The sequence below is a fragment of the Branchiostoma lanceolatum genome, chromosome 3, assembly GCF_035083965.1.
Source record: "Branchiostoma lanceolatum isolate klBraLanc5 chromosome 3, klBraLanc5.hap2, whole genome shotgun sequence".
NCBI lineage: Eukaryota > Metazoa > Chordata > Leptocardii > Amphioxiformes > Branchiostomatidae > Branchiostoma > Branchiostoma lanceolatum.
The window spans coordinates 4,161,756-4,189,030 of record NC_089724.1 but is presented as its reverse complement, the minus strand read 5'-3'; the positions used below and the strand labels follow the sequence as shown (position 1 = coordinate 4,189,030).

Genomic DNA, 27,275 nt, shown 5'->3' with positions numbered 1-27,275 from the left:
AATACACGTACCCTGTTTATGAACTCGTATATACTGCAACGTTTATCAGATTTCGGCGTGAAGAAATGATTGCATGTTACTTCGCAGAAGGCAATGTTTGTTTTATCTATATTTCATTTGGTTCCCGTCACAAACTACATGAACATACAAACAAACAGATACAATACGAAATTAAAAGTGATCAGATACAAACAACAACCAAATCTATAAAGTAATCCATTACAGGTAATAAAATACAATCAGTACAAGGGCAGATTCAAAATCACAGTGGTGGTTAACAAGATATGGAGTGGTCAGCGGTTGTGCATGGACTTGCCCCGTCCCCCCCGGGGGTCGACCGATGATGATGATGAACAAGATATCAACAACATCAAGAAATTCAGTAAATCATATAGCTAAAGATAAAACAAATTGCATTATCATTCATTTCCAACACAAAATTTGATGATTTTAATTCATTTATATTATTTTTGTGTCGCAAATCCAATCTCAGGGTGGACAGAAGTGGTGGAATTACTGGTGAATCATGGTGCAACACTAGACATACGGGACGGCTTCCAGAACACGCCGCTCATGACTGCATGCGTCAACAAACGTGTCGACACAGTTCGGCGACTGTTGGAGTTTGGAGCAAGGCCTGATTTGACCGACGGCCACGACGCTCAGTGGCAAGTGTCATACCCTTCCATCAGAATACAAAATGAACGACTGTTTCTACGGTAGACAAACTTTCTAATAAAGCTGGAATAATTCGTCTTGTGTTTGTTTGTTTGTTTATATACACATATTTATGTGTGTGTTTGTTTGTGTGTGTGCATGGTGCATGTTTTATACTATCCTGATACATATGATATATAAAGAAAGGTATAGACAGACAGATACTATCATTAGATAGATAGATAGATAGATCGATGGATGTAAATAGATAGATATCTTGTGGTCAAGTTTCCTAAACGAGTCAAACCTTTCCACTAGGATGGGGATAGCAGACGAAAGCCATGTCTGCCGTGGCTTCTGCGATTGCCACGAGAGCATGAAGCTGATAGAAGAAGCGAGGAAGTCCAGGCTGTTGAAATGCTGCAACCCGAAGTGTGGCAAACCCGGCTACAGGTAGGTTTTGATGATGAAGGCTCCATCGTTTTATTTCCATTTCGTCTGAGAATACTAACTTAAACATACTTTGTCCTCTGTACAGGCGTTGTTATTGGCCCGAAGAAAGTATGTTTTCCATCTGAATAGACTTCTTGCAGTATTTCACCCTTGAGGGGTGAAACGACCACGGTGACCAAAGATGGCATACCTATATTGCAATACAGGTACATGCTTATAAGAAGGGGGACACCAACTGGAGCCTCGTTTTGGTGCATGACCCAAAGCTGACCCCGGGATATTAAAAATGGACGCCGTGATAATGGCAAGACGTCTATTTGTACTACCTATCGAAGGAAATTGTCTTGTATTTTCTACAGGTCAACCGGTGCCCTGAAGCTGTGCGCCCGGTGTAAGATGACCCGCTACTGCAGTCGCGACTGTCAGAGACAACACTGGTCTATCGGACACAAGAAGTGCTGCGGGCATGACGCGTGTTCCGAAGACCAGGGGATAGAAAGCTGGTGGAAACTGATGACGTTGATGGCACAACACGTCCGAGACCATGGACACCAACCGGAATTCTGGACACTCTTAAAACTTTTTGGATGATGATAACGACGTGAAACGGCTCATAATTCCATACGAAGAATTTATAAAGACAATTCAAACTCTAGAACTGGATGCAATTCGAATAGTACTTCCGGACATTTTGAGTGACAGCCATCACTCTTCTTCAGCGTCACTAGAATGAATTGGCAAAACGAATACAATATTACTATTTCTAACTGGAAAACTTTAGGTTCTACCAGCCTCCGCGGGTCACTGGGAAAATAGAAGAAATTGGCCAAATAGAGTCACTACGGACAGAGGGTCAAATATTGCAACCCTAGAATCTAGACCTGAACAGTCGGACGACATCCGATCATCTAATTACACAGCTATCTTTGTAAAAATAAACACTTATCAAGAAATGAGGATGCGTCTTTACAACTTTACATCAGGGAATGGTTGCCTATTTTATGTCTGCTTGTTGTTACTATTGTTCAGCCTAGTGCTTCAGCTTTATCAATCTATGGCAGTGCTCTTTTTATTTGATCTATGATATGTTTCAATGCCTAAACGTCTGTGAAATTTATTTTTTTTTTCGGAAAAAAAAGCTGCATTTAATAAATTAAATACATGAACAACTTATCAATATTCCTTCTCTTCACCTTCGCCTTTTCATTTCCCCGCGTGACTATGGCTCACGTGGAAAGACAATAGATCACGTGGCAAGGCAATAGATCACGTGACAAGACAATAGATCACGTGGAAAGACAATAGATCACGTGGCAAGACAATAGCTCAGGTAGTAAGACAACTTCTTCCCATGCCTCTTCAGTTCAAACTTAGACAGCCCACGCGCAAGGTGTCGGCAACTTACACAGCGGTCCTAACCAAAATGGCGAACATATCTCTGTTGTATGCTGCTATGAATGGATGCCTCCTAGGCGTCGAAGATGCCCTAAAAGCTGGTAAGCATATATCGTAATTTTTAAGCCTTCCGAAAGCATTTATAATGAATGACGTAGACGTCATACAACCAGGTTTCGAACCGAGAAATGTATTGTAGGAAATTGGGTTCCGATGACAGTTGCCGGACCGGAGTAGTGTGTTTCATCTATCTAAAGAAGTTGAATACGGCTTATATTTTGTTCCTAGCGTATTAATCATCCTCAATAGGATTAAATAGAATCTTATCTTTTATCCTACACAGCCTTTAAACTCTCCAACAAAATTATATTCTCCACGCTCCCGATAAAAGTCGGCAGTGTAGTTTATGGGCACATTATTACAGAATGTATAGACGTCGACTCAATTACTAGTACTAGTATTTCTTATTACATAAACGGTCCCTCAAACACACATTCGCATTCAAATGACCTAAAACAAAGATTAAAGGATATTTACATCCAAAAATTTAATTCAGAATTACACGCTAAAGGATGAAGAGAAAACCAAGGCAACAAATTAAGAACATACAAAACTTTCAAAAAAATATATGAAAGAGAAGCATATTTAAACATTGCAAACTTCGAACATCGCAGAGCGATGTGTAAACTTCGCATCAGTGACCACTCCCTACACATAGAATCTGGCAGGCAAAACCGTACCCCTCCAAATAATAGAACATGCGAATTCTGTGACGATTTATATGTTGAAGATGAAAGACACTTTTTAATTGATTGTTCCTTATATAAAGATGAGCGGCAATCGTTGTTTAAGATAATAGAAATTAGACAAGAAATGTACAAAAATGTCAAAACAGGATACTTTTATATACCTGATGTCATGTAAGAACGAATATATAATGGACAAAGTATGTAGTCATATTTCCAAATGTTTCAAAAAGAGAGAAGAAACTACTAGGTGATCATCATTTAGTTTAGCAATATCCCACAGTTTTTATGTTTTTTTCTTTCTTTTCTTTAGTTTTTAGCATTAGAATGTAGCATTTTATCAATTTATGTTTTACATTATGTTCCTTACAGACCACGTGTGGTCTTCTGTGCATTTAGCCCTTCTGGGCAGGAACATGCAATAAAGACTATTATTATTATCTTGCCCGAGTGTCTAACCACGCCGCCCACTGCGTACAGTACATGACTGTATAGTTTCCTAATAGTACTTGCAATTCAGCAGTGTTTTTTTTTTCATTTCTAGTTGACAACAGAAATGTCAGGCGTGAATTTGAAAAATGGCTTTGTACCGGTAGATGATCATTCAAAGGTAAATTAACAGATAAAATTTGCATACAAGTATGAAAAACCTTTTGTTTTTTCCTCGTGTTGTGCCGACAATTTACATACGAACTGGGACTGAACAAGAAAGCCTGGCACAACAACTTTATCTTTTGTTCTTAGGCTAACTAATCCTGCAGCACACTAAGAGACGGCGACAAAATTTTGTCCCTTGTATTCTGCCCGGCAGGATATAGCCTTGTAAAGTATGTTTGTCTCTTCAGCCAATAACTTTATATAGAGGCCCTTTCTAGTCGTAGCTCCGTATCGACGGACCAGTTTGTGCAAGGAGGTTTTATATATTTTCGAACAGTATATATATATATATATAGAAATTCTATATAAAACCTCATTGGTTTGTGCAAGGAGGCTTAATTTCTAAACTTTATTCATGGTTGGGAAACATCAATGGGATTTTAATATCCTATATAAACATGTACTTTGAAATGCTGAGAAATTATATTGACAATGTGTATATTCAGTTTTACTTAACCGCAATCATTGTTCACCAAACGCAGGTGCAGACGTTGACTTCGAGCCTTCAACATCAAGCAGAGGCACGGCATTGCACCATGCTTGCTACGGGGGACATGTAGGCATAGTGAGACTGCTGCTCCGCAAGGGGGCGTTTGTGGCGAAGAGAACCGGTGGTTCATTTGCTCCTCTTCATGGAGCAGCATCCGAAGGTAGGTCAATCTGTATCTGTATCAATATGGCCGGTATAACCGCCATTCGGCGTAACACACGGTGCGACAGGCGCGCGGAGTGGCAGCAGCTAGCTGTTTATATTACACCGAACGGTCTCTGTTACACCTAGTCTTTGTATATCTGTCTGCAATTTACGACAAATGCTAGTCTTAAGACTTTTAAGATATGCCAACCGAAGTTTCAACTGACAAGAGGGTATGTTTGACATTTCGCTGCGATGATGTATTTCACGCCTATTGTTGTCTAGTGTCGTAATTAGTAGAATTTGCAACTGTGAGCTAGCCGAGACAACAAAGTGCTAGACTCCATGGGAACTGAAAACTCACACTGCAAGTGAAGGGAACTGAAAAGCTTTCTGTGACAGTATGTCAGCTTTTAGCCTTTGGGTTTGCATTGTATATTTTTCTTCAACGTTTCTCAACTTGATGTGTATTTCTTGTGCCACAAATCCAACTTAGGGTGGACAGAAATAGTGGAGTTGCTGGTGAATGCTGGTGCAACTTTAGACATACGGGACCGCCTTCAGTGCACGCCACTCATGAGAGCATGTGTCTACAAACAAGTGGACACGGTTCGGCGACTGATTGAGCTGGGAGCAAGAGTTGACTCGACCGACGATTATGGCGAGGTAGCCCAGAGGTAAGTGTCACATACTTTGAGAATAATGAAATGAGTGATACATACAATATATGATTGTTTTTTTTTATGTAGACAAATTTTCAAATAGAACTGGACTGAGCCATCGGCTCGTGTTCGTCTCTGTCTCACAGTGAGTGTGTGCGCGCGCGTGTGTGTGAGTGTGTGCGCGCGTGTGTGAGCGAGCGCGCGCGCGCGTGTGTGTGTGTGTGGGGGGATCACTCTCACTCACTCATCTCCGCCGCTTTTCGAAGAGATACACTAGCAAAAATGTGTATGTGTGCATGTTTTATACTATTCTGGTCCATAGGCAAGAATACAGATAGCATAAAGGCACTTTAGAATTCTAGACCGTGCGTCCTATATGAAGAATAATGTTATATATATGCAATATATTTATATCCCGTTCCCCAGCTAGTTCCCTGAATGAGTTATATTTTCCACCAGGTTTGGGATAGAAGTAGGAGACCATCCTTGGGAAGAGTGCATGAAGCTGATACAAGAGGCGAGGAAGACCAAGTTGCTGAGATGCTGCAACCCAAAGTGTGGCAAACCAGGCTACAGGTAGGTCTTGCTGATGATGGCTCTGCTAAGATATTTTATCTATCATTGACGCCTATGACTTGTATCAAGGCTTTGCATGAGCAAATGTTGCTACTGGAAAATGGATGCCTTCCTCCGTAATCACTACCGCCTCAATCTCGATTGTTGGTATGTACCAGACTGACTTGTGGGGTCGTGTGACGCAACGGCAGTGTGTTCCGCTCAGAACCAAGTGGTCCCGGGTTCGAATCCTTCAGTGTCACCGATCTTGTGCCCTTAGGAAATACATTTTACACGACTTTCCCAACATGCCGGAATGGTCGTCATCAAGACCGTGTGCATGAAAGGCAAGAAGAAGACTACGCTGGCTTAAGCTTATAGGGAGAATACTAGCACTTCAGGGGAGTTTGGCTACCGAAAGGGGTTGACCTGATGAGTGGAATGATGTAACCTCACCGTCGACTCTCCTGGTCAATTATTTCCTAGCCTATTTGGCTGAATTCTATGATCCGTATTCCCGTAGGAAGACCTTGATTATATGGATGACATCCGTGCATCGATATCACCCCCCCCCTCCCTCGTTAAAAAAAGACCAGCAAAAGCTTGCAACCATACTGTGAAAGCCCGTTCACACTTGTGCGCATAGTCCAGTCCACGCATGAGATGCGTATCAATTATTTTTGTTTGGATACATTTTGCGACCAATGAAGTAATTTTTTGGGGCACTCAACGGTGGGTTATAATGTTAAAGTTAACAGAGTTTTTCCCCCACACACTTGGCTTAATCCAAGAAATGCTAATACCCAACTCATACGGACTTGGATTTACGTACAAATATGAACGGGTCCGAAGGTTTGTGTTGAGCCTGCATAATGTTTGATGCAAGTAATTTTAGCCATGTGTAATAAACTGACAAAGGGGTTTCTAGATCCGAGCAAAGAAGAAGATATGAAAGAGCAAAAATAAAGAATTGATAGTTTTGTATTTCGTGTTCTGTGTGTTCGGCCATTTTTCAACCTTACTGAACATTTTTGTCCACCTGTTTTATTCACACACTCGTATCAGTTTTGGGGCACCCAGGAGATGTCATCCGCATAATCAAATGATCAAGCGAAAATGGAGAGCGAGCGGTAACGTTAACTACAGAGGATGGTACCCATGTTACATAGAAACTTCGTTTTCATTTAAATTTCTGCAAATCTTCATAGCCTACAAAAGGCAGTTGCAAAACAGAATTATCCACAGTCCCTGAACAGCCTGTGTATGTATTTCTGGTATAAGAAATAAGCTGAAACTGAAACTGTGTGTCTGTTACATCTTTTACAGGTCAACACTGAAGCTGTGTGGCCGGTGTAAGATGACCCGCTACTGCAACCGCGACTGTCAGGCACAACACTGGTCTGTCGGACACAAGAAGTGCTGCGGGCATGATACTTACTCCGGGGGTCCAGAACCCTTCCGGGAGGATTTGGCAATGGCAAATCTTATCCTACAACATAAAAACCAAGCGTGACTCCACATATTTTACAACTCTTTGCATCTTTAGCGACGGGATGTATCACTGTAAGAACTGTTGAGATCACAATGCCGCTGTAACCGTATGGAATGTACAGTGTAGTAGAAAATAAATGTCGCCAAATCATTGTCTATTTCTCGATTTGCATATTGATACTGGTGTCTTTATGCGCCCAAGCAATGTTCTTGGTAGAAATAAAGTTTTTCTTTTCTTTTCACACGCGGTTACTGTGCAAAAGGTTTTGTATGACCTTGTTTGAGTTATCTTGCAAAGGGAAGTAAATAAGTTATTAAGTGTCAAGGCGTCGGCTTTTGTTTCCTATCTGTTGGGGGTAGACCATTGCCACGGTTACGATTTTTATTCTAAATGAATCGTGTTTCATCTAATAAAAATGATTTTCTACCAAAATTATGATTATTACTATTTTCAACGTTTTGTGTGTTTCGTTGTCCTTTAATCATACATTTCGTTCCCTAACCGGGGGCGGTTTGGAAATTTGACCCTAAAACAAGGCAAGCTGTTTTGACTGTGTGTAAATGCATGAAATAACTGTATTCTACCGCCTGTAAAACTGGCAATTTCCAAAAAACAAAACGAGGTAAGGATGCTAAGAGATGGCATAAAATCATAATGATTACGTTTATGAGCCAAATGGTGAAAAGTCCAACCAAGTACGAATAAGTGATATCCTTGGAACAACGGTGATTATTTATTGATATCATAGGTATGGCCACTTGCTGTGCTTACTGCCCTGGAATGATAACACAATATAATTATGTCGCAATTAACACTCAGCAGTCCGTTCAGTTACAGCAAATCTAGACAATGTCGAGACGAGAACTGTTTACAAGCAAGGGCCTTCATCGTTGACATTGCAATGCGTAGTCAGAATTACGAATGGGCTTATAAACACTTTCGAAAATAGTAACAATATGTGCTTACCAGCTTTCAAAGCCTCTTTCACGCCTTGAAGTGATCCATCTATAGCGGCATTCATTAGAACTGTGTTCGGCGTTCGAATCGGGCCATTCTCAGCTACATGCGACAAAATTTCTTTCAGTTTTTCCACCGTTTCCGCCATTTGGTTAGGATCGCTGTTTCCGACACCTTGCGCGCGTGCTGTCTAGGTTTGAACTAAAGAAGTTGTATAGCCAAGCGAGCTATTGTCTTGTCACGTGAGCTGTTGTATCACGTGAGCTATTGTCTTGTCACGTGAGCCATTGGCTCGTCACGTGAGCTATTGTCTTATCACGTGAGCTATTGTATTGTCACGTGAGAAATGCCTGAGTAGAATGAATTCTAAACGTAAAGGCTAAGAGTTTTTCTGTTTGTACAGCTTTGTTTTCGAAACAAATATTCCTACGCAAGTATTGCCTTTAGCGATTGATGCACACATGGGCAAAGACGATGTTGCTACTCGCGCGTGGGATGGGTGCTTCTTGCGCTTGGTTGCTATCTTTTGTGGACCGATACAAGCAGAGGTGAGAGGTGTGGCGATGAGATCATTTCCTTCTTCTGACATACCCCGGATGATATAGGTGTCAGGCTAGTCAGAAGACGATAACGATCTCCCCTCCCCACCCAACTGCTTGGAGAGTGTGTGATGTGGACTATTCCAAAGGGTGCACGTAGTTCGGAGATGGCTGTGTTATTCTTTGTTTATTAGCTTATTATTACACTGAAAAAAAATCGTTGATTAGAAGGTACTCGCCACTGGAAGGATTCCCAGCTTATGACAAGGTCACAATTCCAAATCGTGTAGCGAAAAATAAAAAAAAGTTTATATTAAGAAATATGCACAAATTATTATTATGACTATTTTGAACGTTTTGTGTGTTTCGTTGTCTTTTAATCATACAAAATGATAATACCACCAGTGATAATACCAATCATAACGTTATATATTATAGTATTAATACGAAGTGATAGTTAGGTTATGTTTTATTACGTTGCTTTTTAGATTAATTGTATTTACCGACTGTTTGTTATTTGTAGTCCATGTGCTGTGTATTGTTTTGTGTGTGGGCCACGACACCAGCAACAGCTGCCTGTGGCCCAGTATTGTACTGTTTACAATTTCATTAAATCACAAATCACAAAATCGTTTTGCAAATTGCCCGAACTTCACTCAGGTGAAAATGAGCATACTTCATTTTGGGACTTCCCTCGGATAGGACATTAAATGGAGGTCCCGATTTTGAGGAAAGCAACACCTCGAGCACGTAAAGGAACCCACCTAGAATAAGGCGGTAAAACTTATTCTGGGATCTTACCGCATATCAGTCAGGGAAATGAACTGTGCGTTATCGTGGCAGACTGTTACAGAGAGACTTTACATCAGCAACATGTGCACTTTCCATAAAATACTCTTCTTCAAACAACCATCCACTCTCTACAGTAAACTACACCTCGTATCCGACCAACATACTTACAGCACAAGATCTTCAAAAAGAAACGATTTCAAACTGCCAAAACCAAAAACATCATCTGCAACCAAGTCTTTTCTCTACCGGTGCTCAAAATCATACAACACTCTTCCATATCATATCAGAACATCTGTACCATCCACATTCAAAATACACATCAAAGACAGACTAAAAATGTACAAAAACATTATGAACTGGTAGCAATTTGAAATTGATGTAAATATGTATATATTATGTAATGTTATGTTATGTGAATGTGTTCCAATGTAATCTGTCTGTTCAACATGATGTGACTCCAGGAAGAGTAGTGCAGTACACTACGGTGTACTCACTAATGGAGTCGTTTTACCAATAAACCACGCTTATCAAAAAGAGAAGGGGTCCTTCCTGGCTTGAGTGGATCACATAAATCTGTCCAGATACAACCAAAACAAGCAAACAAAGAAAGCTGTTATGACGCTACGGATCGAACTCTGTGTAACTGCATGAAATGACTCTATTTGACTGCTTGTAAAACTGGCAGTTTCATAGCCTGGAATCCAAACCTATTATAGCTCCCGAGTCTCTCTCCGCTATCTGCGGAGAGAGACTCGGGGGCTATAATAGGTTTGGAGACTCGGGAGCTATAATAGGTTTGGATTCCAGGCTAGCAGTTTCAAGGAAACAAAACAGGGATGCTAAGAGATGGTTACAGCCAAATTGCGAAAACTACTACTGGAGGTTAGCGGCCCTACCGTGAGGGCTAGACCCCGCAAGCCGGGTCCCTCTCAACAACCACCGGGTCTTTTTACGACCCAGCCCGCCGACAACATGTTGACAACATGATGCAATACTTCTGTAAATACTTCAGAAAGTCAACCCCAGTGATGAACCGGGACAAGGCTAGGGTTATACAAGCTTAGCCACGTTTGGGACTGTGTTCTCGCCGCAAAAGCGCCACCTCCTTTGCTATTTATAGCGACGAGAAGCAACACTCAAGTCAGAAGCTCTAAAGAAGGTGTCTGACAGACACCGAAACGTCAGCAGGTGAGATATACTGTTTGTGTAAAAAAGAAATCTCCAATATCTTATGATGCACTACTGTTGGAAGGATTGGTACATGTAAATCTCTTAACTACCGATGGGTGGCACCGACACACTTTACCTGCAACTGGATAAAATTTGGAAAAACTTGGTCAATAAGTAAATGCGTACTTTTTGCTTAAATGTTTTCTGGACAACAGATCTTACTCAGTGACACCGAACCTTCGTGACACTGTCGAAAGTCAGTGGATGCCATATGAAACGTCTTACCATTTCAAAATCTATCCAGTCGCTTGCGAAAATGTTATCTTGCGTATCTTCTTACCTGTATGTCTAAACTTCATCACAAACCACATTGATCTTTGAATCAACCAAGTGTTCTTAACATTTGATCAGAATACAACAAAGAAAACAACCATTTATAATCATGTAGTTAATCAGCCAATGCAGAACATATACGACCGTGCGAGTTGAAGTACACAAACTTGTTTTGTTTGCATACTGATTAGTTTGAAAGACAGTCACAATCCGATTATTCCTTGTTCTCTAGATCTTGCCAAAAGAGATGAAATATTCCAAGTCACATTTGACTGACGTTGCCCAGACGATACTCATGTATGGTCTTATTGTCCAATGTTCTATTTTACTTGGCTCAGTGTGAGCTTACTTATTTTCCTTTTACATCTTATAGATAGTTGTCATGTAAATAATTGTGTTTAGCAGGAACCGGATGTGACATTTGTCTTATGAACCAGCGAACAACCATGTAGTGTGATCCTCCCATGAAGCCCTCAGACTGTGCCAATAAGGGACGGAGAGTTTTTGACGTCGCCATCTTCTGATGCATGGTTATCGAAGCTTTTTAGTGTTCTGAATACGTTAGTCTGTCAGGTTTGCATTACTGGCGTTATAACTGACCTTGCATCTAGCACATATCCCTAAAATAAATACACCTTTTTTTAAAATCCCGAGTTTATATTACCCCGCGAGTTTATGTGAGCTAACGTTACAACTGATGAACAAAACGTCAGTTGCTGTTTGCGTGAAGTATACACGTGTAACACTGTTATTGTTATAGATGTGTATAGGGGGGAAAGTACCATTATGATAATGTATTCCATTGAAGAAAGAAAGGCATGACCCGTGTGTAAAGAGGTTCCACATGTATTGATTATACTTTGATGAAGGTTGAACAAGATGAAACGAAAACCCTCAATGATTTAGACTGATAATATGGTCATAATGCACAACAATACAGGGATCGACTCTTCAAAATGTTAATCATCTTGATCTTGAGTAAATATAGCAAGCCAGGTTTCCTACTGCTGACAGTCTCTAATGTGGAAAACGTGAAATAGAATGTGTTGATAACATCATCGTTATCTAACTACGCAAAAGAACTTCTGGTCCTCACAAATTAACCTTAACCCAACAGATATGCACATAATGGGAAATTATACTAGACACCAGCATGAATTCATTCTTGATTACATTTGACTTTTGTTCATGGTTGCAATCTACACTATGTAGTTTCTACAGTGACCTAGAGTTGGCAATAGAATAACATACTAGTGATGTTCTTAGAACGTTTGAATACATGGCACATCCTCGTAGGATTTCTATTTGGTGTTGAAGCTTAATATATATTGAAGCCTATTTGTCTTACAGCATGTGCAGCAACTACCATACATCTGGGTCAGATAGACCCATGACAAAATCAAAATGGCGCCTAACTTTAAATCAGCAAAATATACTTTTAGATGCACAATCTACCGTTGGCATGACGAATCATGCAGTTAACTATTACCATCAATTTGAATTAATCGTACTCAATGTTTTATGATATCTTAACCTAAATATCGTCTAGCCTAATTGCAGGTTAGAATCCATATGTATCAGCACCACTCGATTACTATGATAAGCCGGTAACTATAGGGAAGAATATAGCAGCCGAACAACACTAGCATAAGCAAATAATTCCGTATTCATGTCTGATAAAAGGTGTAGGTGGTTGGGATGGAATAACGGTTGCACCAATCTGGTCATTTTAACTGCGATTCGTTGGGTGTTCACTTGTCCACGATATCCTTGATCATGTCAATAATGGCGTCTTTCATGTCCTCAATGGAGAAGATATTGATTGCGATGTCCAGCGTCTGGGGGATAATACAATACTTAGATTAAGGCGGAATTAATTGTATATTATATTCCAAGTCAGGATGAGGTATGTATGAAAAAAATGTAATGATTCATGTACATGTTTGAAAAAGTAAAGTAAAAGTCCGTGTATTTGTTATATGCTTTTAGATCCATTCTGTTTCTGTATTCAGACCAATAAACAAGTCTTTTCACGCGCTAGAGTCTCGGATTGAATATAGCAGAACGTGTGATTTTTTTAGGGCATATAGCAACACAGCTTTTACCTTTGTCGCATTGTGTTATAAAGTTAGTCCTTAGCTACCTTCCCCACAGACCACAGCTGTTACAAAGACAGTATTAAAACTTGAGAACCTCCTTGATATAGGTGAAAGATCATATTCATGATGTGGTGAATAAACGCGGACACTTACCACCGGATCGGCTTTAAAGAACGAGGCTTCCATCCAACCCTCGAAGCTGCCAGTCTGTGCCACGGCCACGGTCACGCTGAAGCCCATCTCACGGATGTCCAGCGCTCCCCCCAGCACGCCATTGATAGCCTGATAATGGGGGAGATATACATGTTATCAGACCTTTTTAGTGTATAGGTGATGGAGTCTACACACACACACACACACACACACACACACACACACACACACACACACACACACATACGGCCGTCGGGCGATCCAACCCGCGGTCGGGCTGGTACCTCGGGTGATACGGAATACCCCGTGTTGTATTCTATATGTATATGTATATGTATATGTGTATGCATATGTAGATACAAATATATGAGCGATGTGCTTTTGTTAAAGAGACATGTTAAACATCATCATTAATTGTTATGTCTAAACATTAGTCTGTTTATAAACTTTGTAGCCTAATGTTCATCATCATCATCATCATTCCAGGGTATCATCACTCCTGTTCAATCCATCATAAATGTAGAGCCGTCTTAGAATTTTACATTTCTTTTACCATTATGTTACTAAATAATGTTAAGAAGCATAAGAGTGTGAAGTGCATTTAGACAATCATTTTGGGGCAGGTTGCACAATTCTGACCCAAAAATTACTAAGATTTTATCGTTCATGGGTGGTTTGCAGTTACCTTCTTTGCTACGTTGAGGCCAAACTTGTGAGTTTCCTTGACAACAGTCAGCATTAACTCCACAGCGTCGATGCCAACGCTGTAGATACACGCACAAGACGAAGAGCTTACTTCGGGGCATAACAAATCCAACGTATTTCTCAAACGCACCAAAAGAATATTGAGCAACAATTCACAGATATTGTAATGATGAATCAAAGCTAGTTCAATTCAAATGCACTTGGATTGGGATATCATTTCAACCTCCAGAGTTTCAGTATGAATTAGTGCAAGCAATGTTTCCACTTACTCGCACGCTCCGTGCACTGTGGCTTTTGTCCCTTCCAGAACGCCCTTTGCAGCGTCAAGAGTCCAGCGGCTGTTGTCCACTATCTCCTGGGCGCCTGAGACGGCAAATTTGGCAACGTCCAGCGTACTCTTGGCTGCTTCTACTACACCCCTTGCAATCTAGTATTCAGCAGGGACATGGTTAGTTTGATTACTGCACACAGTAATTGTGGCGTTGCGCCCTACATTCGCTATGATTTGGTGTTAATACATGTTGAAATTGTTGGGCTACATGCCCCCCCCCCCCAGAAAGAAACACTTCTCACACACAAGAATAGTAGGAAGGGAGTAGCACCGCTACATGTGTCCGAAAAAAAGACATTTATCCATGCCAAGTTTTCGTTAATTCTCAACAAATTTATGATGATGTCAATACAATTGTATATGCGAAATAGGTGGGTGGATATATGTTGCCACTTAGTGAAAGCGTTTGATTGACCTTACCTTTAAAGCAGCTCGACATATTGCCAGTGCGGCGTTTTTCGCATGACAAGGAGCATCCCCTGCAATGGAAAGTGCAACAATGACATTGCACATGCCACATGGCTTCTTTTTTGCTATCAAATTTTGATACAAAAGTTACAGTCTGTGAGTAAACTAGTATCATTTACTCTAAACAATGTTGTAGCTACCCTCCATATGGTTACATACACCACGTAAAGGTCCAAATGATTAGGATCTCTATCAAAACTATTTCAAACACCTACACCACAACTTATGAATGAGATATATCTGGTGTCTTTGAGAACTCGTTATGAGGTATGAAAACCTGAATCAGTTACATCAAGCGCCAATCCACATGGAAAAAGTATACATTAAGCAGGGATAATCTGTTATGCTAGAACTTAAAACCTTGCATCCTCCTCCGTCCAACAGCAATCAAATCATATAAAAATAATGATCTACTTACACCATTTACATTTCCTGCGCTTGCAACCTGCCTCCTTGTTCTTCAGAGACCTACTGGCATCGTCGAACTTCCTCTTTTTATTCTCCAGGTTTCGTTCTGCTCCCTCCAAGCTTGCAACTGCGTTGTCAAAGTCACGCTGTGCACTGTCAACCTGTGAAATATCGTATAAGAGTTGCCTAGTTCTGAAGGCATACCGGATAAACTGTTTTGGAATTGCTCTTGCATTTCCGTTGATGGGTGATTGTATTTTGTTATTTATCAATAGATGTTAGAGGGAAAACGGATATCATGTTCAAAGAGCTCTGGCATGGTCTATCGTCCAATCGAAAATGATTAGTTTTAAGTTTATTTCTAGAGTCTAGAAGGCAGCAGGATGATTTCCGTCGGATGTGCTCTTTTTAATTTGATGCCTCCTTACATATGTGTCTGTGTCCTAGTTCCTTTAGTCAAATTGGTGTATATCATTCTTCAAAGCTGCGCAAAAGTCTAAAGGCCCACTAACGACGAATTGACGAACTCACTTTTGCCTTGGCGGAATTGAAGGGTCTTTTTGCGTCATCACAGGCATCGTGAGCTTCCTTGACCTTATCCTGAGCACCGGTCACGGCCTTGTTTGCTTCCTTCACGACGTTGTCCAGGAATCCCTCGACCTTGTTTTGCAGGGTACTGAAAGAAAATTGTATACTGATTCAGAATCTCAAGATTTATGATTCAAGAAGAGACATACCGTGTACCATTGTATTACCTACCACCATTACAAGCTGGGCAACCGAGATTTAAGTCTTTCTGATTAACCTAAAGGGTACATGAGTCACTTCCACACATACAGGTTATGATTAGTTAACTTCTTATTGTGATTAAAATACTCGAGCCTACACTTTCGCAGATAGAAGATGTTTTGAGTTGATTGACCGACCTGAAAAGGTCGTTCTTGAAGGTCCCAGTTGCCGAAAACTCAGCTTCCTTCAGAGATCCGTAGGGAGCCTCTATCTCTAGTGATGCTGAAAATTTGTTGAGGAATTTCCCTTCGATAGCAAAATAGGTCCTGGATGCGTCCATGGAGACAGTGGTGCTGCCGTGGATGCCGAGGACGGTGACGCTCCCGTCGATTAGCAGCTCTGCATGTATCGGGATCCAGCTGATTTCGACTTTAAGGATAGGGCCAGTTTCGGAACCTGATCCAGAAATCTGGATCAAGCCGTTGCCTATGTTGAATGGCGTCACTGCGACCTCGGCATACAGTGATTTTGAGTCAAGTTTTATGTCTGCACTCACGCTGGAGAAGAGAATTTGTAATTTGCCTTTGAAGAAGAACCCCTGTGGAACGGCTACACCGTTCGGAAGGGTTTGCTCTAGTGCGGAGAACGAAAACCTGGCTCCGTCAGGAAAACCGATATCTGCCAAGAAAGACGGAAGCTGGAAGGACTGACCGAAAGCGCGGAGAATGGCGGGGACGGTTAGAGCAGTGATAGAGCCTGAGCAGTAGTTCTGTCGTGGATCTATCTTATTTATACCTATGTAGGCAGACCCCTCAATGGGGGTAGCGCTGGGGATGTTTTGGAATCCAATTATAGCACGGCCACCAAATTCCAAAGACGCTATGACAGAGGGCTCGGGAGTAATTGACAGCTCAAAGTTTATGTCACCGATTGCAAGGAAATCAAGCCCGAACGCTTTGTTCCACATCCCTTCCGAGGACATTTTAAGGTACCCTCCACTTTGCGAGACTCCAATACCGCCCCTCAAGATTATAGGGGGTTCTTCAAACTCCAGTGAGCCAGTTATTCCTATGGCATTATTGGTGGTCCCAACCTCGATTTCAAACCCCACATCTTGCATCACAATACCATCAGCTAGAGTCACCGGGGTTCCAATCACCGCTTTCATGTACAGGTCACTCACAGTGGTCAGGGTTGCAAGAAGTTTGAGTTCAATGTCAGCTCCTAGCAGTTTTTTCACAACTTTGCAAAATACGTCCTGACCACAATCTGGTGGGAGCGTAAAAGATGCTGCAATGCTGACTCCTTTCCTGATGTTTACATCAGCAAGCAGCGGGGACGACATTGTCAAGTGCTGATCTCGGGGCATTGTGCTAGGAGACACCGCAAAGGCAACGCTAGTGTGTGACAAAATGCTTGCTCCTGGAATTACTGAAAGGTCTATTCCTGTAAGTTTTCTAACCGCCGGAACTATGCCAATGTTCGACAACGTCACGCCTGCCGCCATGACCAGCTTGCTCTGCACCCGTCCCACAATCATCTCGACAGTACTGGTCCAGTCTCCGATCACCGCACTTCCACCAAGATGGACAGAAAATTCCTGCCCAAACACGATTGCTACACTGGGATCCACTATAGAGAAGTCTTCGAGGCCGATGCCAAACAGGATGTCTCTTAATGGACCTGGTGGTAAAAACGACGCACCGAACTCTTGGATCAGGGCGCCTACGGGCAACTCATCTTCTACAGAACCGGATGCGGAAAAGTCCAGTGTTGTTGGATCTCTGGCGACCGACAAAGGGACAGTTAACTGACCGATGCTCCACACGGATTCTAATTCAAAACCAAAGTTATAATCCTTTCCGGAGGATGGCGACGCCTTGCCAAGCTGGAATGATGCTGTTAGATCCTCAAGAACGAGGATGTTTTCTATAATGACCAGAGAGTCGTCCACATCGGCAGAAACCGACATGACGTTAGTATCTGTGTCATATTCGAAGCTCTTCAGGGATCCGGCTAGAACGTCTGCAACAGGTAACTGAGCTGGAAGACTGATGGACGTGAAAGAGGAAATCACTTTGCTCAGTAGAGCGGACACAGGGACTGTCTCGTCAGAAAGGACCTTAAACATGTACCTGTTACCGTCAAAACCGAGAAAGAACGTCCCAAAAGGAACATCGTCAGAGAGCTTCATCGTGAAGGCAATGCCCAGCCCACTCGACAGCTCTGAAGCTACCTCGTTCAAAAGAGGTACCGGATAATCGAGCTCTGGTGTAGTAGTCGTTCCCAGCAATGCGGCCTCGGGAATGACTAAGTCGCTTATGATAGGAACAACAACGTTGTCATCGACTACATCTCGGATGAGGTCGCCCAAGCGGACAGACTTGACAGACATACCCATCGAAAACGAATAACTGGTAGAACCATCATCTGCATCAGCTGAGCTGAGGAACAAGAAAACCTGCGAGTCGAGAATGTTTGTTTTGAAGTCCAGTTCTAAGCTGTATCCACCGTCCATAATCATAACCATAACATTTATGTCTGTAACGGAGATGCTGTCGAGCTTTAGTAAGTGGAATAACTCGCTTATGTCATTCCCAGGAACAAACGATGACAGTCCAGAGATAAGTCTGTCAGTGGTTACACCTGTAGTTTCTGCTACCGTGCCACTGAGAGTAAAACCGTCGTCGAATTTTTCTATTGTCACCGTGAAGTCGACATCACCGATGGACCACACACCGCTCAGCAAGGCATTGAAAGACGAGGGAAAAGTGTATGTGACATCGACAGAAAATTCATTGAGTGTCACGACAGAAGGTACGATAGTGATAGGCTGTGTGGTTCCCCCTGAAACAGATAATTTCTTATCACAGCGGTCAACGTAGCTACTAGACACGGCCACGTCAAGCAGATCAGAAGCGACACCGCTCTTATAGTCGTCTAGCGACAGGTTCGGAAGGACAGTTGAAAGGAGAGGGCGGACAGTCAGACAGAGATCGGGGTCGCTAGTTATGTCAAGTCGACATCCGCTGAGTCCCAGATTAACGCTGCAGTCTGAACTGACGGTGTAGGAACCCTCGACTGCGTCGGTGAGAAGCTGTTGTAACTTTGGAAGGATGCCACCTAAATGAGGAAGAGAAACATAGAATGAGAAAGTACTTTGATATCCAAGAAAGACTACTAGTACATTTTTTGACAGTTTTGTCGCATGACGCTTCTCCCATGGGATGTTCATAAACGAAGTGGTAGTTCTCATTGTGGTGATGTATATGTTGGTTATTTTTACACTTTGGGCGTTAAAATGGAACACAGAGATCTTCCATCAACGTTTCGGTGTTTTTGTTGTGTCTTTACATTGTATAGTTGTTATAGAATACACAGGTCCTTTGAATATGTTTGGTTCGAGGCAAGTGAATTTACCTGGTAGTTGTCGAAGTGTCAGGGTGTTCGATGCCAGTTCCTCGGGTAGGGTGTTGTTCGGATCTTGCGGCCCGGGCAGTATGGCCTCAGGCATGGCGTACCATACCGGCTGCAGCGCCTCAGGCAGACTTGCTGATCAGTTTGATTGGAATAGAAGTTGGTAAACGACAAAATGTGCGCTACTCAATATCAAGTATAAACAAGTGCCTTGGTGCAAGGATGAAATAAGAAATATGGCTTGTGTCTATGTGATGCCTTTCTCCCTCATAATTTCTGCTTTGTAATCTACCTTCTATTACAAAATGGAATTCGTTCTCTATGCTATCTAAATTGCAATACCTGTATTTGCATAATCGCTGTTTGATAAACGTATGTTAACCTACCAGCATAGGTCCCAACACCCAATGTTGCCATCGCGTAGATGACGAGCGTCCACTTCTCCCACATGTTGATGCTGTCTTCTCTGCACCTGTATGGATGGAACACCATTTCGGAAAAGACAATTAATCTGTATCTGGTCACCTGGACGTGCTTCGGCAGAGAAACAGTGTTTGGTGCTTTAGTTTGTAATGTGTTTCTTCTTTAACTTGGTATTGATGTTGTGGGAAAATAAATGCTGGTTCTGAAAGTCAAGTTCTTTTTCAGTCTCAATTCATGAATATATAAATTATTATTATTATCATTATTATTAAGTTAACACAACCTAACCAATAGCAAAAAAGAAACAGGAAGTATTGTCCTCGGTTTTCCCTTTTAATTCATAATCAATTATTTTCAATGAAGCTTTCACTTTGCAATTGAATTATCTTTCGTTATAAGTTAGGAAACATTCTTAGACAAGTCAATAACAGTGTTATTTATCTTATTGTGTTATAAACCAAAGTGTCGCTAAGTTTTATGTACAAACAACCTTACAACAAGCAGTACTTTATTCCTGAAAAACAATTAAGTAATGGTAACGTTGGGTAACATAAATTTGGGATTTTTCCGAACAATAAACCATCCTTTTTTTCTATTATTCTGTCAGTATCATGTACTATCTTTGCACTAATCATATATATGGTAGATTTTGTCTCTAGTCATGCTGACACCATAATATTTCAACTTGAAACTACCGTCCGCCGCACGCACAATGACGGTGCTGTCGGACAGGAGTGAACATTAATTCGGGAGAGAAGATTCGTCTTGAATATCTTACCGCTAATTACATTTTATACAGCAGCTATTCGTTCCATCCTTGGCTTGAGGAGAGTGCTATGGATATAGACGTGTCCAAGTAAAAAAATACACGAAAAAACGGCCGTACCGCACACATCAGGCCTACGGGAACAACCCGTGTGTTGAGTCGGTAGCTATAGAACGTCAAAGTCGACATCCACCGTCGTGGTAACGTGTACATTATTCATGGAAAGTTAGCCGGATGCCGTAGCATTGATAATACTACTATGTCCATGTATTCCTTGTTGTGTTAGGAGCAAACTTTGAGGAAAATATCGTCCTCAGTCCACAATCACACGCAACATTTAGACAAAAAAGTGTTCCTCACAAACCTGGCTTTGTCGTCTGCTTGACAACAGGATTCTGGGTAATGATATGGCGGCGGGAAAATACACGTGCCGTAGGTTGTAGGAACAAAGAGGGGTTTTGATGATTGATCACACTTAGAGTCCAATTGCAGGTCAGCAATTTTAAGAAAATAAGTTGTCTTGTAAATGATTGTGTTTAGCAGGAAGCGGATGTGACATTTGTCTTATAAACCAGCCGACAACGATGTAGTGTGGTTCTCCCACGAAGCCCTCAGACTGTTCCAATAAGGGAAGGAGAGTTTTTGTCCTCGTCGCCTTCTAATGCATGCTTATCGAACCTTTTCAGACAGTGTTCTGAATACGTTAGTCTGTCAAGTTTGCATTTCTAGCGATATTACTGATGTTGCATCTAGCACATATCCCTAAATACCCCGTTTTCGAAAAATCCCGAATTTAAGTACCCCACGAATTTATGTTACCCAACGTTACATGTTCAACCAGACTAGGTGTCAAATTGATTAGCTTACAGGTGGAGTTTGGTCAAAGCACGACGCTCGCCCAACTATTCAAAAGTCGAGTGGAATACCGACGATTATTGTAGGATGTCCGATTATCGTAGGAAGCCGAGCGAGGCTGAAGAGTTTGGGCACCTCCGACTGATTAAAGCTGACTAAAATCGTCGGATTGCCTCCTGACTATTGGCCGAGTGTTAGCCGTTGCTCGGTCGAGGTCTCGCTGAATTTAAGACCAGCTTCCCGTGACTCGCGAACGTTGGCCGAGCTGCTAAAAATCGCCCGAATCCCCCGTAATCGACAGGACGTGGGTCGTACTTTGCCGAAAATGCCCGTTTGGAGCTCGCAGATATTTCGACCGAACTCAGTTCTTGATTTGTGACGAGGGCTTTACAAGATAAAAAGGCGAACATCTTTTAACAAAACTACAAACAGTCACGTGAAAAAAAATACTAAATTGAACACGAGATGTCTCGGATAGGAATAAAAGCTGGAAGGTAAAAGAACTTGAAATACCACAGACATTTTTCAAAAGGGACATTTTTTCAATAACAGACCGGAAAAAGAATATTTACCCACACTCTCCGCTATTCGTAGTCGCAGGTAACATTGAAATGGAGGAAAAACTCGGCAGCCAGAACAAAAAATTACTAACGCTCAACGTGACGCTTTGGGATTAACATGTTTTCCGTCAGCAACTCCACCCGCTTGATCAATGAATTTTACAAACGGTGCACTCACATTCGTCGTAGGTCCTCTTACACGATTGACGGCGAGGAATTCTCAAGCGGTTGAAAAAAACAACAACCGCCGAAAAAGGTCTAGGACAGCTCTGCCACGTCCGCATTCACCTTCGCTACCTCCCTGTTTTCCGCTAAGTACACTAAAAAAACACCATCGTACGATGTACCTACGATATATGCGACCACAACTTTATATACCTTAACGATTGCACCCGGTCATTCTCAAACGTACGACGTACGGCGCTATCATGACGGATGAAACCCCATCGCAGGTACGACGTGAGTTTAATGTGACCGTAGCTTTAACTGAAGCTGATTTTGATGAATATATTGGACCGTGGTCTCGTTGAGTTAGCGGTCGACTTCTGCTGACATGCGGTCTGTCGTCTTCTGAGGCCCGATGGCGATGTGCATCTTGGCGATTTTTTGCCCGCTGCTCCGTAGTTCCCGCGCTTCCTCTTCCTCTGTCATGGCCACAATTACCTTCGGTACCCCCCCTGTTTGCCGCAGTGCTAGCACGGGGATTCTCAGTGTCCGCAAGGCTCGGCAGTCCAGGCGTAGTGGGTCGCTGCAACGGCGGGTTCACTTTCTTCAGCCAGTTCAACATGATGACGCACGGTATAGTTTCGCAGTTGGAATGAAGTTGACCTGCCTGATTCTTATAGTTTATCGTCTAGTTGTCTGTTAAATGAACACACCGACAGTAGAACAAAAGTACTTTTATTTCATTTTTGAGTGCTACATTATCAAACCGCGCGTACACTCTGGCAAACTGATTGAAGTTGGCCGAAAAGATACCGACTTTTTGTGATACTAAACATGTATTTCCATGAGAATTGTTAATCCCCGCGGACCCTCGCAGAGGGAGGTGATAAAGGAATCCGGCCTGTTGACCATCAAAGCGCTTCAAATGTCTCTACTCTTTGATTGCCACGTGCAAGTTGTCTCGATGCACGTGGCCGGAAAATTCTAATTTGATATGTCCACGAGAGTTTTTATACTACTAGTATCATTTCCTACACATCGTCAACCGCGAATCTTAAAATAACCCACCTCGGATTCTTCATTTGACCGAAACCACCCCGTGAATCTAAAGAGACTTAGAAAATCCGTAAGGTTAGTTCCTACCTAGGCTCTGTTCGGCACTCGACGCGTATGTAGTAGCTCAGGGCCCGACAGTATCGGTGTCTGTAGGTTCTCGGAACGGGGCTCGTCTGGGTCCACCTGTCCTGTACACATGTACAGGATCGATCCAACTCTCACTGCTGCCACGCACAGCGCGTGAATTTATAGGGAGGGCACAGCAAGCCATGCTTGTAGTCGTGACCGGTAGTCGTGACTGACGGACCAGCGAGTATGAGGGAGGTGATGAGCCAGCGCACAGTCAAGCGGGTCCACCAAACATCCCGGCTTAGGGGAATGGTGACGTTATTTGTTAGGTACTTGAAATGGTTTGTATTTGCAGCCTGTCTAAGTGTTTTATTATGTCCCCAGGTACTTCGGACTGTTGACTAACACATTGTCAACGCGAACACGACCGTGGCCCGTAGTGCTATCCAGGTGTTGAGTGCGTCAGGTGGAATTGGTCCCCATGTTTAGGATGTTTGCTCTTTTTTATTGTGTGGATGAACACGACCGAAGCGGATAACGTCAAACAACATCACATGTATATAATGAAAATAACAACAAAACTTTAAACACGCAAACTTGCAGCTGCTGTCGGCCCAGGAGTAACTTGCTCAGGAATTCGTTTTTTTACACTGTCGGGTACAGGTGCCTGTGTATTTAGACCAAAGGGTGGTTATAACGGAACAATGCAGATATGATTGGGACTTGAAGGTAGTTATAATGTAGATGCGTTCACTGTAAACTGATGGATATTGAATTTGTACTGAAATCAGAGCGAGAATAAACATATACTAAAGCCGGCGCAAAGGACGTTCTTGTGAGAGTCCAAAATACATCCCTATGTGAGACGTCATCACACACAAGCGCCTTACCCCGTCGTGACTCCAGACTCGAGTTTTTCTCCCATTTCAAGTCAAGGGTACTCCAGTTTTACCTGGAAGACGTGCACAGAACACTCGCAGGTGAGACACCTTTTGGCTTGGACAGGTGTTCTGTGCACGTCTTCCAGGTAAAACTAGAAAAACGTTTTGTAGTGAACTTCCCCGACATCAGCGGCACGTGGCGTTCACGTGATCAACTCATGGCCATGATGTTATGCCGTGCAAAAAAAGGAACAATCAGAGCGGGGGTCGCTAGGTTGTATCAAACCTTCCTAAAACTGACAAGAGCTTCAAACCTCGAATCACTATGGATAGTCTGGACATCAAAGAAAGGTTTAACGTCAGCTACTTTTAAAAGATACTAGCTATCGTGTTAGAAAAGCATGATGAAGTACGCGGCGTCGAACTACATATGAAATTCGTCATGCATGGCGCTTCCGTGCAACTTGTTGTTACTGGTTCAGGAGTTCATTCTGTAATGTCGCTGGACGTAAACCTCTTTCATTATTTAGTATAAAAGAGAGAGATGGCAAGGAATCATACTTATCACGATCTTTATTGCTCATGAGAACAGGCTTTGCCATAATACACCTCGACATGTGGACATGACCCAAACTGGACGATAACTTGTCCTGCACGATAATTGGTCATGTTACGTTACCAGTACTAGATGTTCCTGTTTGCTGCTTTCGACATCGGATCTCGTGACCCATCAACTCTAGAACAAGGCGAATTTTCTCCCCCCCCCCCTAAAGGGACGTAAGTGGAAGACTTAACATTTCATCGCCAAACAATGCGGTTGTTGGCAAAGATCTTGGTACGCCCAGACATCTACATTACCTACATCCACACAGTCTGAATCTATCCCTGAAACTGCCGCTACTACGCCTTGAATGTGGAAAGCGCAAGTTCTCATATAGAGGTGCTATCATGTGGAACCGTCTGCCACAATCTATAAAGACTTCTACATCCATGTCTGTCTTTAAAAACAAATGTAACACCTGGCAATGGCTGACATGACCCCTGACCCCTCAATGACAAGGAACGGATGGAATTATGATTTGACTTGTATTATGATTTGTATTATGATTTGTACTATGATTGTTATCATTTATTTACTATTGTTATCAGTACCTTCATTGTTTTCATTATGATCATTATTATTATTTCTATATGTTGATATTTCTGTTTGCATTATCAGCTATTTTATGTACGCAGGGCCCCTCTGAAAAGCAGTGGTAACCACTGAGTAGGGCTGCCCTGGATGAATATGACAGAATAAAAAAAAATAAAAACTCGCTCCACCGGCATTCATAAGTCAAAATATTGTTTTCTTATAACATCTAACACATATTGAGGAAAAAGAATACAGGGAAATGTCAAAGTGTACAACCTGATTGATACTGAAAAAATGAGTTATTATGATATTCCAAAATCATAACACTTTGTCATCGTTTTATTTGGAAATTTCAGCGTTACAATAATGTATGATGTATGATTAAACGAAATACCTGATTACAAAGAAAAGAGCACCAAGACTTAAAGGCACACACACAAACACACATGAAGAGACAGAGAGATACAAACAGACAGCAGACACAGAGAGAGAGAGAGAGAGAGAGAGAGAGAGCGAGAGACACACACAGACAGCAGACACACACACAAACACATTCACAGACACATGGGCACACAGACGCACAGAAACACACACACACACACACACACACACACATTCACAGACACATGGGCACGCAGACGCACAGAAACACACACACACACACACATACACACACGTCGTGTTTCCGTTCTTTCAGCGGAGGGAGCTGGAGTTCGTGACTGTTGACTAACACATTGTCAACGTGAACACGACCGTGGCCTGTAGTACTATCCAGGTGTTGAGTGCGTCAGGTGGAATTGGTCCCCATGTTTAGGATGTTTGCTCTTTTTCATTGTGTGGATGAACACGACCGAAGCGGACAACGTCAAACAACATTACATGTATATAATGAAAATAGCAACAAAGCTGTAAACACGCAAACTTGCAGCTGCTGTCGGCCCAGGAGTAACTTGCTCAGGAATTCGTTTTTTTTTTACACTGTCGGGTACAGGTCTTATCTTATCTATATTACTGGGCAAGACCCGGCATGGGTATAACTCACAGGGTGCACGTGGTGGTGGTTTTGGTGGTTCTCCACAAAAAGTGCAAAATTAAAGCTAAACTAACGGTATTAAAAGAAACAATAACATGACAAAATTTAAAAGATGCTGTGATGGCCGCCTTAGCTATTGTATGCAACTAATCGGGGGTGGAAAGGCCCATGTGCTGGGCCAACCCCACCTTAAACTGGTTGACTGAGCTTGGTGTAAGCTATCATGCAACTAAGCTGGCAGGTAGGCATTTCCACTCCTGAATGGTTCTAGGAAAGTAGCTCGCTCTGTATACTTCCGTCCTACAGTCATGGGCTCGGAAGCGGTTTGAGTGTCGAGTGTTTGGTAGTGTAGTCTTGGTAAGGTATAGCAACTAGGCGTGTGAATTTCCTGCGATATTGCAAAGGTGGCCACCCTAGCTTGCTCAACAGCTGAGAGACACTGGTCGACTGTCTATAGTCGTTGAATACAAACCTGGCCGCTCTTCTCTGAACTGATTCTAACTTATCCTAGCGGTAGAGTGTTGGATTGTGTGTTTGGATGTTTCAGTGGGTCCCAAGCTGAAGCCGCATACTCCAGCTAAGGTCTCACATGTGCTAGCTGTATTATGCATTAGCTCTTGCCTCTTTGGAAGCCCTCCCTTATGTTTCGCTTCAAGAAAGCTTCCAGAGTACTGTTTGCCTTTGCAGTAATGGAGTTGATGTTTTGGGATCACTTGAGGTCCTGTGATGATATGGTCCCCAGGTATGGGTGTTGATCGTTGACCCCACGAGGGGAAAAGTAGGGGGGGGGGGGGGGGGAGGTCCCGGGCTAAGACGGGCAGGCCTCCAGCCAGGCACGGAACGACTCGACGGTGGTAGCCGTCACAACCGTGCCAGGGCATTCCACCGTGGAATAGTGCGGGGGAAATATGAATATTGTATGTGTCTGTCTGTCCTGGTGTTTATTGTTTGAAATCTGAGATGGTGGCTCCCCCGGGTGC

The 27,275-nt window shown here is 42.5% G+C and overlaps 3 protein-coding genes across 3 annotated transcripts in view; 2 read left to right on the top strand and 1 right to left on the bottom strand.

Moving 5' to 3' along the window:
* The window catches only part of LOC136429781 (ankyrin repeat and SOCS box protein 9-like), a 42,064-nt gene extending 40,121 nt beyond the window's left edge, over positions 1 to 1,943 (top strand). Inside the window, exon 5 of the mRNA XM_066419747.1 lies at positions 1,470 to 1,943. Within this exon, the coding sequence (XP_066275844.1) occupies positions 1,470 to 1,701 (232 nt within the window). The 3' untranslated portion in view covers positions 1,702 to 1,943. The remainder of the gene's footprint in view (positions 1 to 1,469) is intronic.
* A 3,080-nt stretch (positions 1,944 to 5,023) lies between these two features.
* On the top strand, positions 5,024 to 7,302 carry LOC136429206 (uncharacterized). The gene is made up of 3 exons (XM_066419082.1): positions 5,024 to 5,219; positions 5,664 to 5,780; positions 7,086 to 7,302. The coding sequence occupies exons 1-3, from the start codon at positions 5,119 to 5,121 to the stop codon at positions 7,270 to 7,272; spliced, it is 405 nt and encodes a 134-aa protein (XP_066275179.1). The 5' UTR covers positions 5,024 to 5,118; the 3' UTR covers positions 7,273 to 7,302.
* A 4,571-nt stretch (positions 7,303 to 11,873) lies between these two features.
* On the bottom strand, positions 11,874 to 22,607 carry LOC136429204 (uncharacterized). The gene is made up of 11 exons (XM_066419081.1): positions 22,510 to 22,607; positions 19,739 to 19,824; positions 19,356 to 19,487; positions 16,133 to 19,112; positions 15,738 to 15,882; positions 15,217 to 15,367; positions 14,751 to 14,809; positions 14,269 to 14,426; positions 13,980 to 14,058; positions 13,295 to 13,423; positions 11,874 to 12,880 (listed from the first exon to the last, which is right to left on the bottom strand). Exons 1-11 carry the CDS (start codon positions 22,605 to 22,607, stop codon positions 12,794 to 12,796), a joined length of 4,104 nt encoding a protein of 1,367 aa, XP_066275178.1. The 3' UTR covers positions 11,874 to 12,793.
* Between the last annotated feature and the right edge of the window lie 4,668 nt (positions 22,608 to 27,275).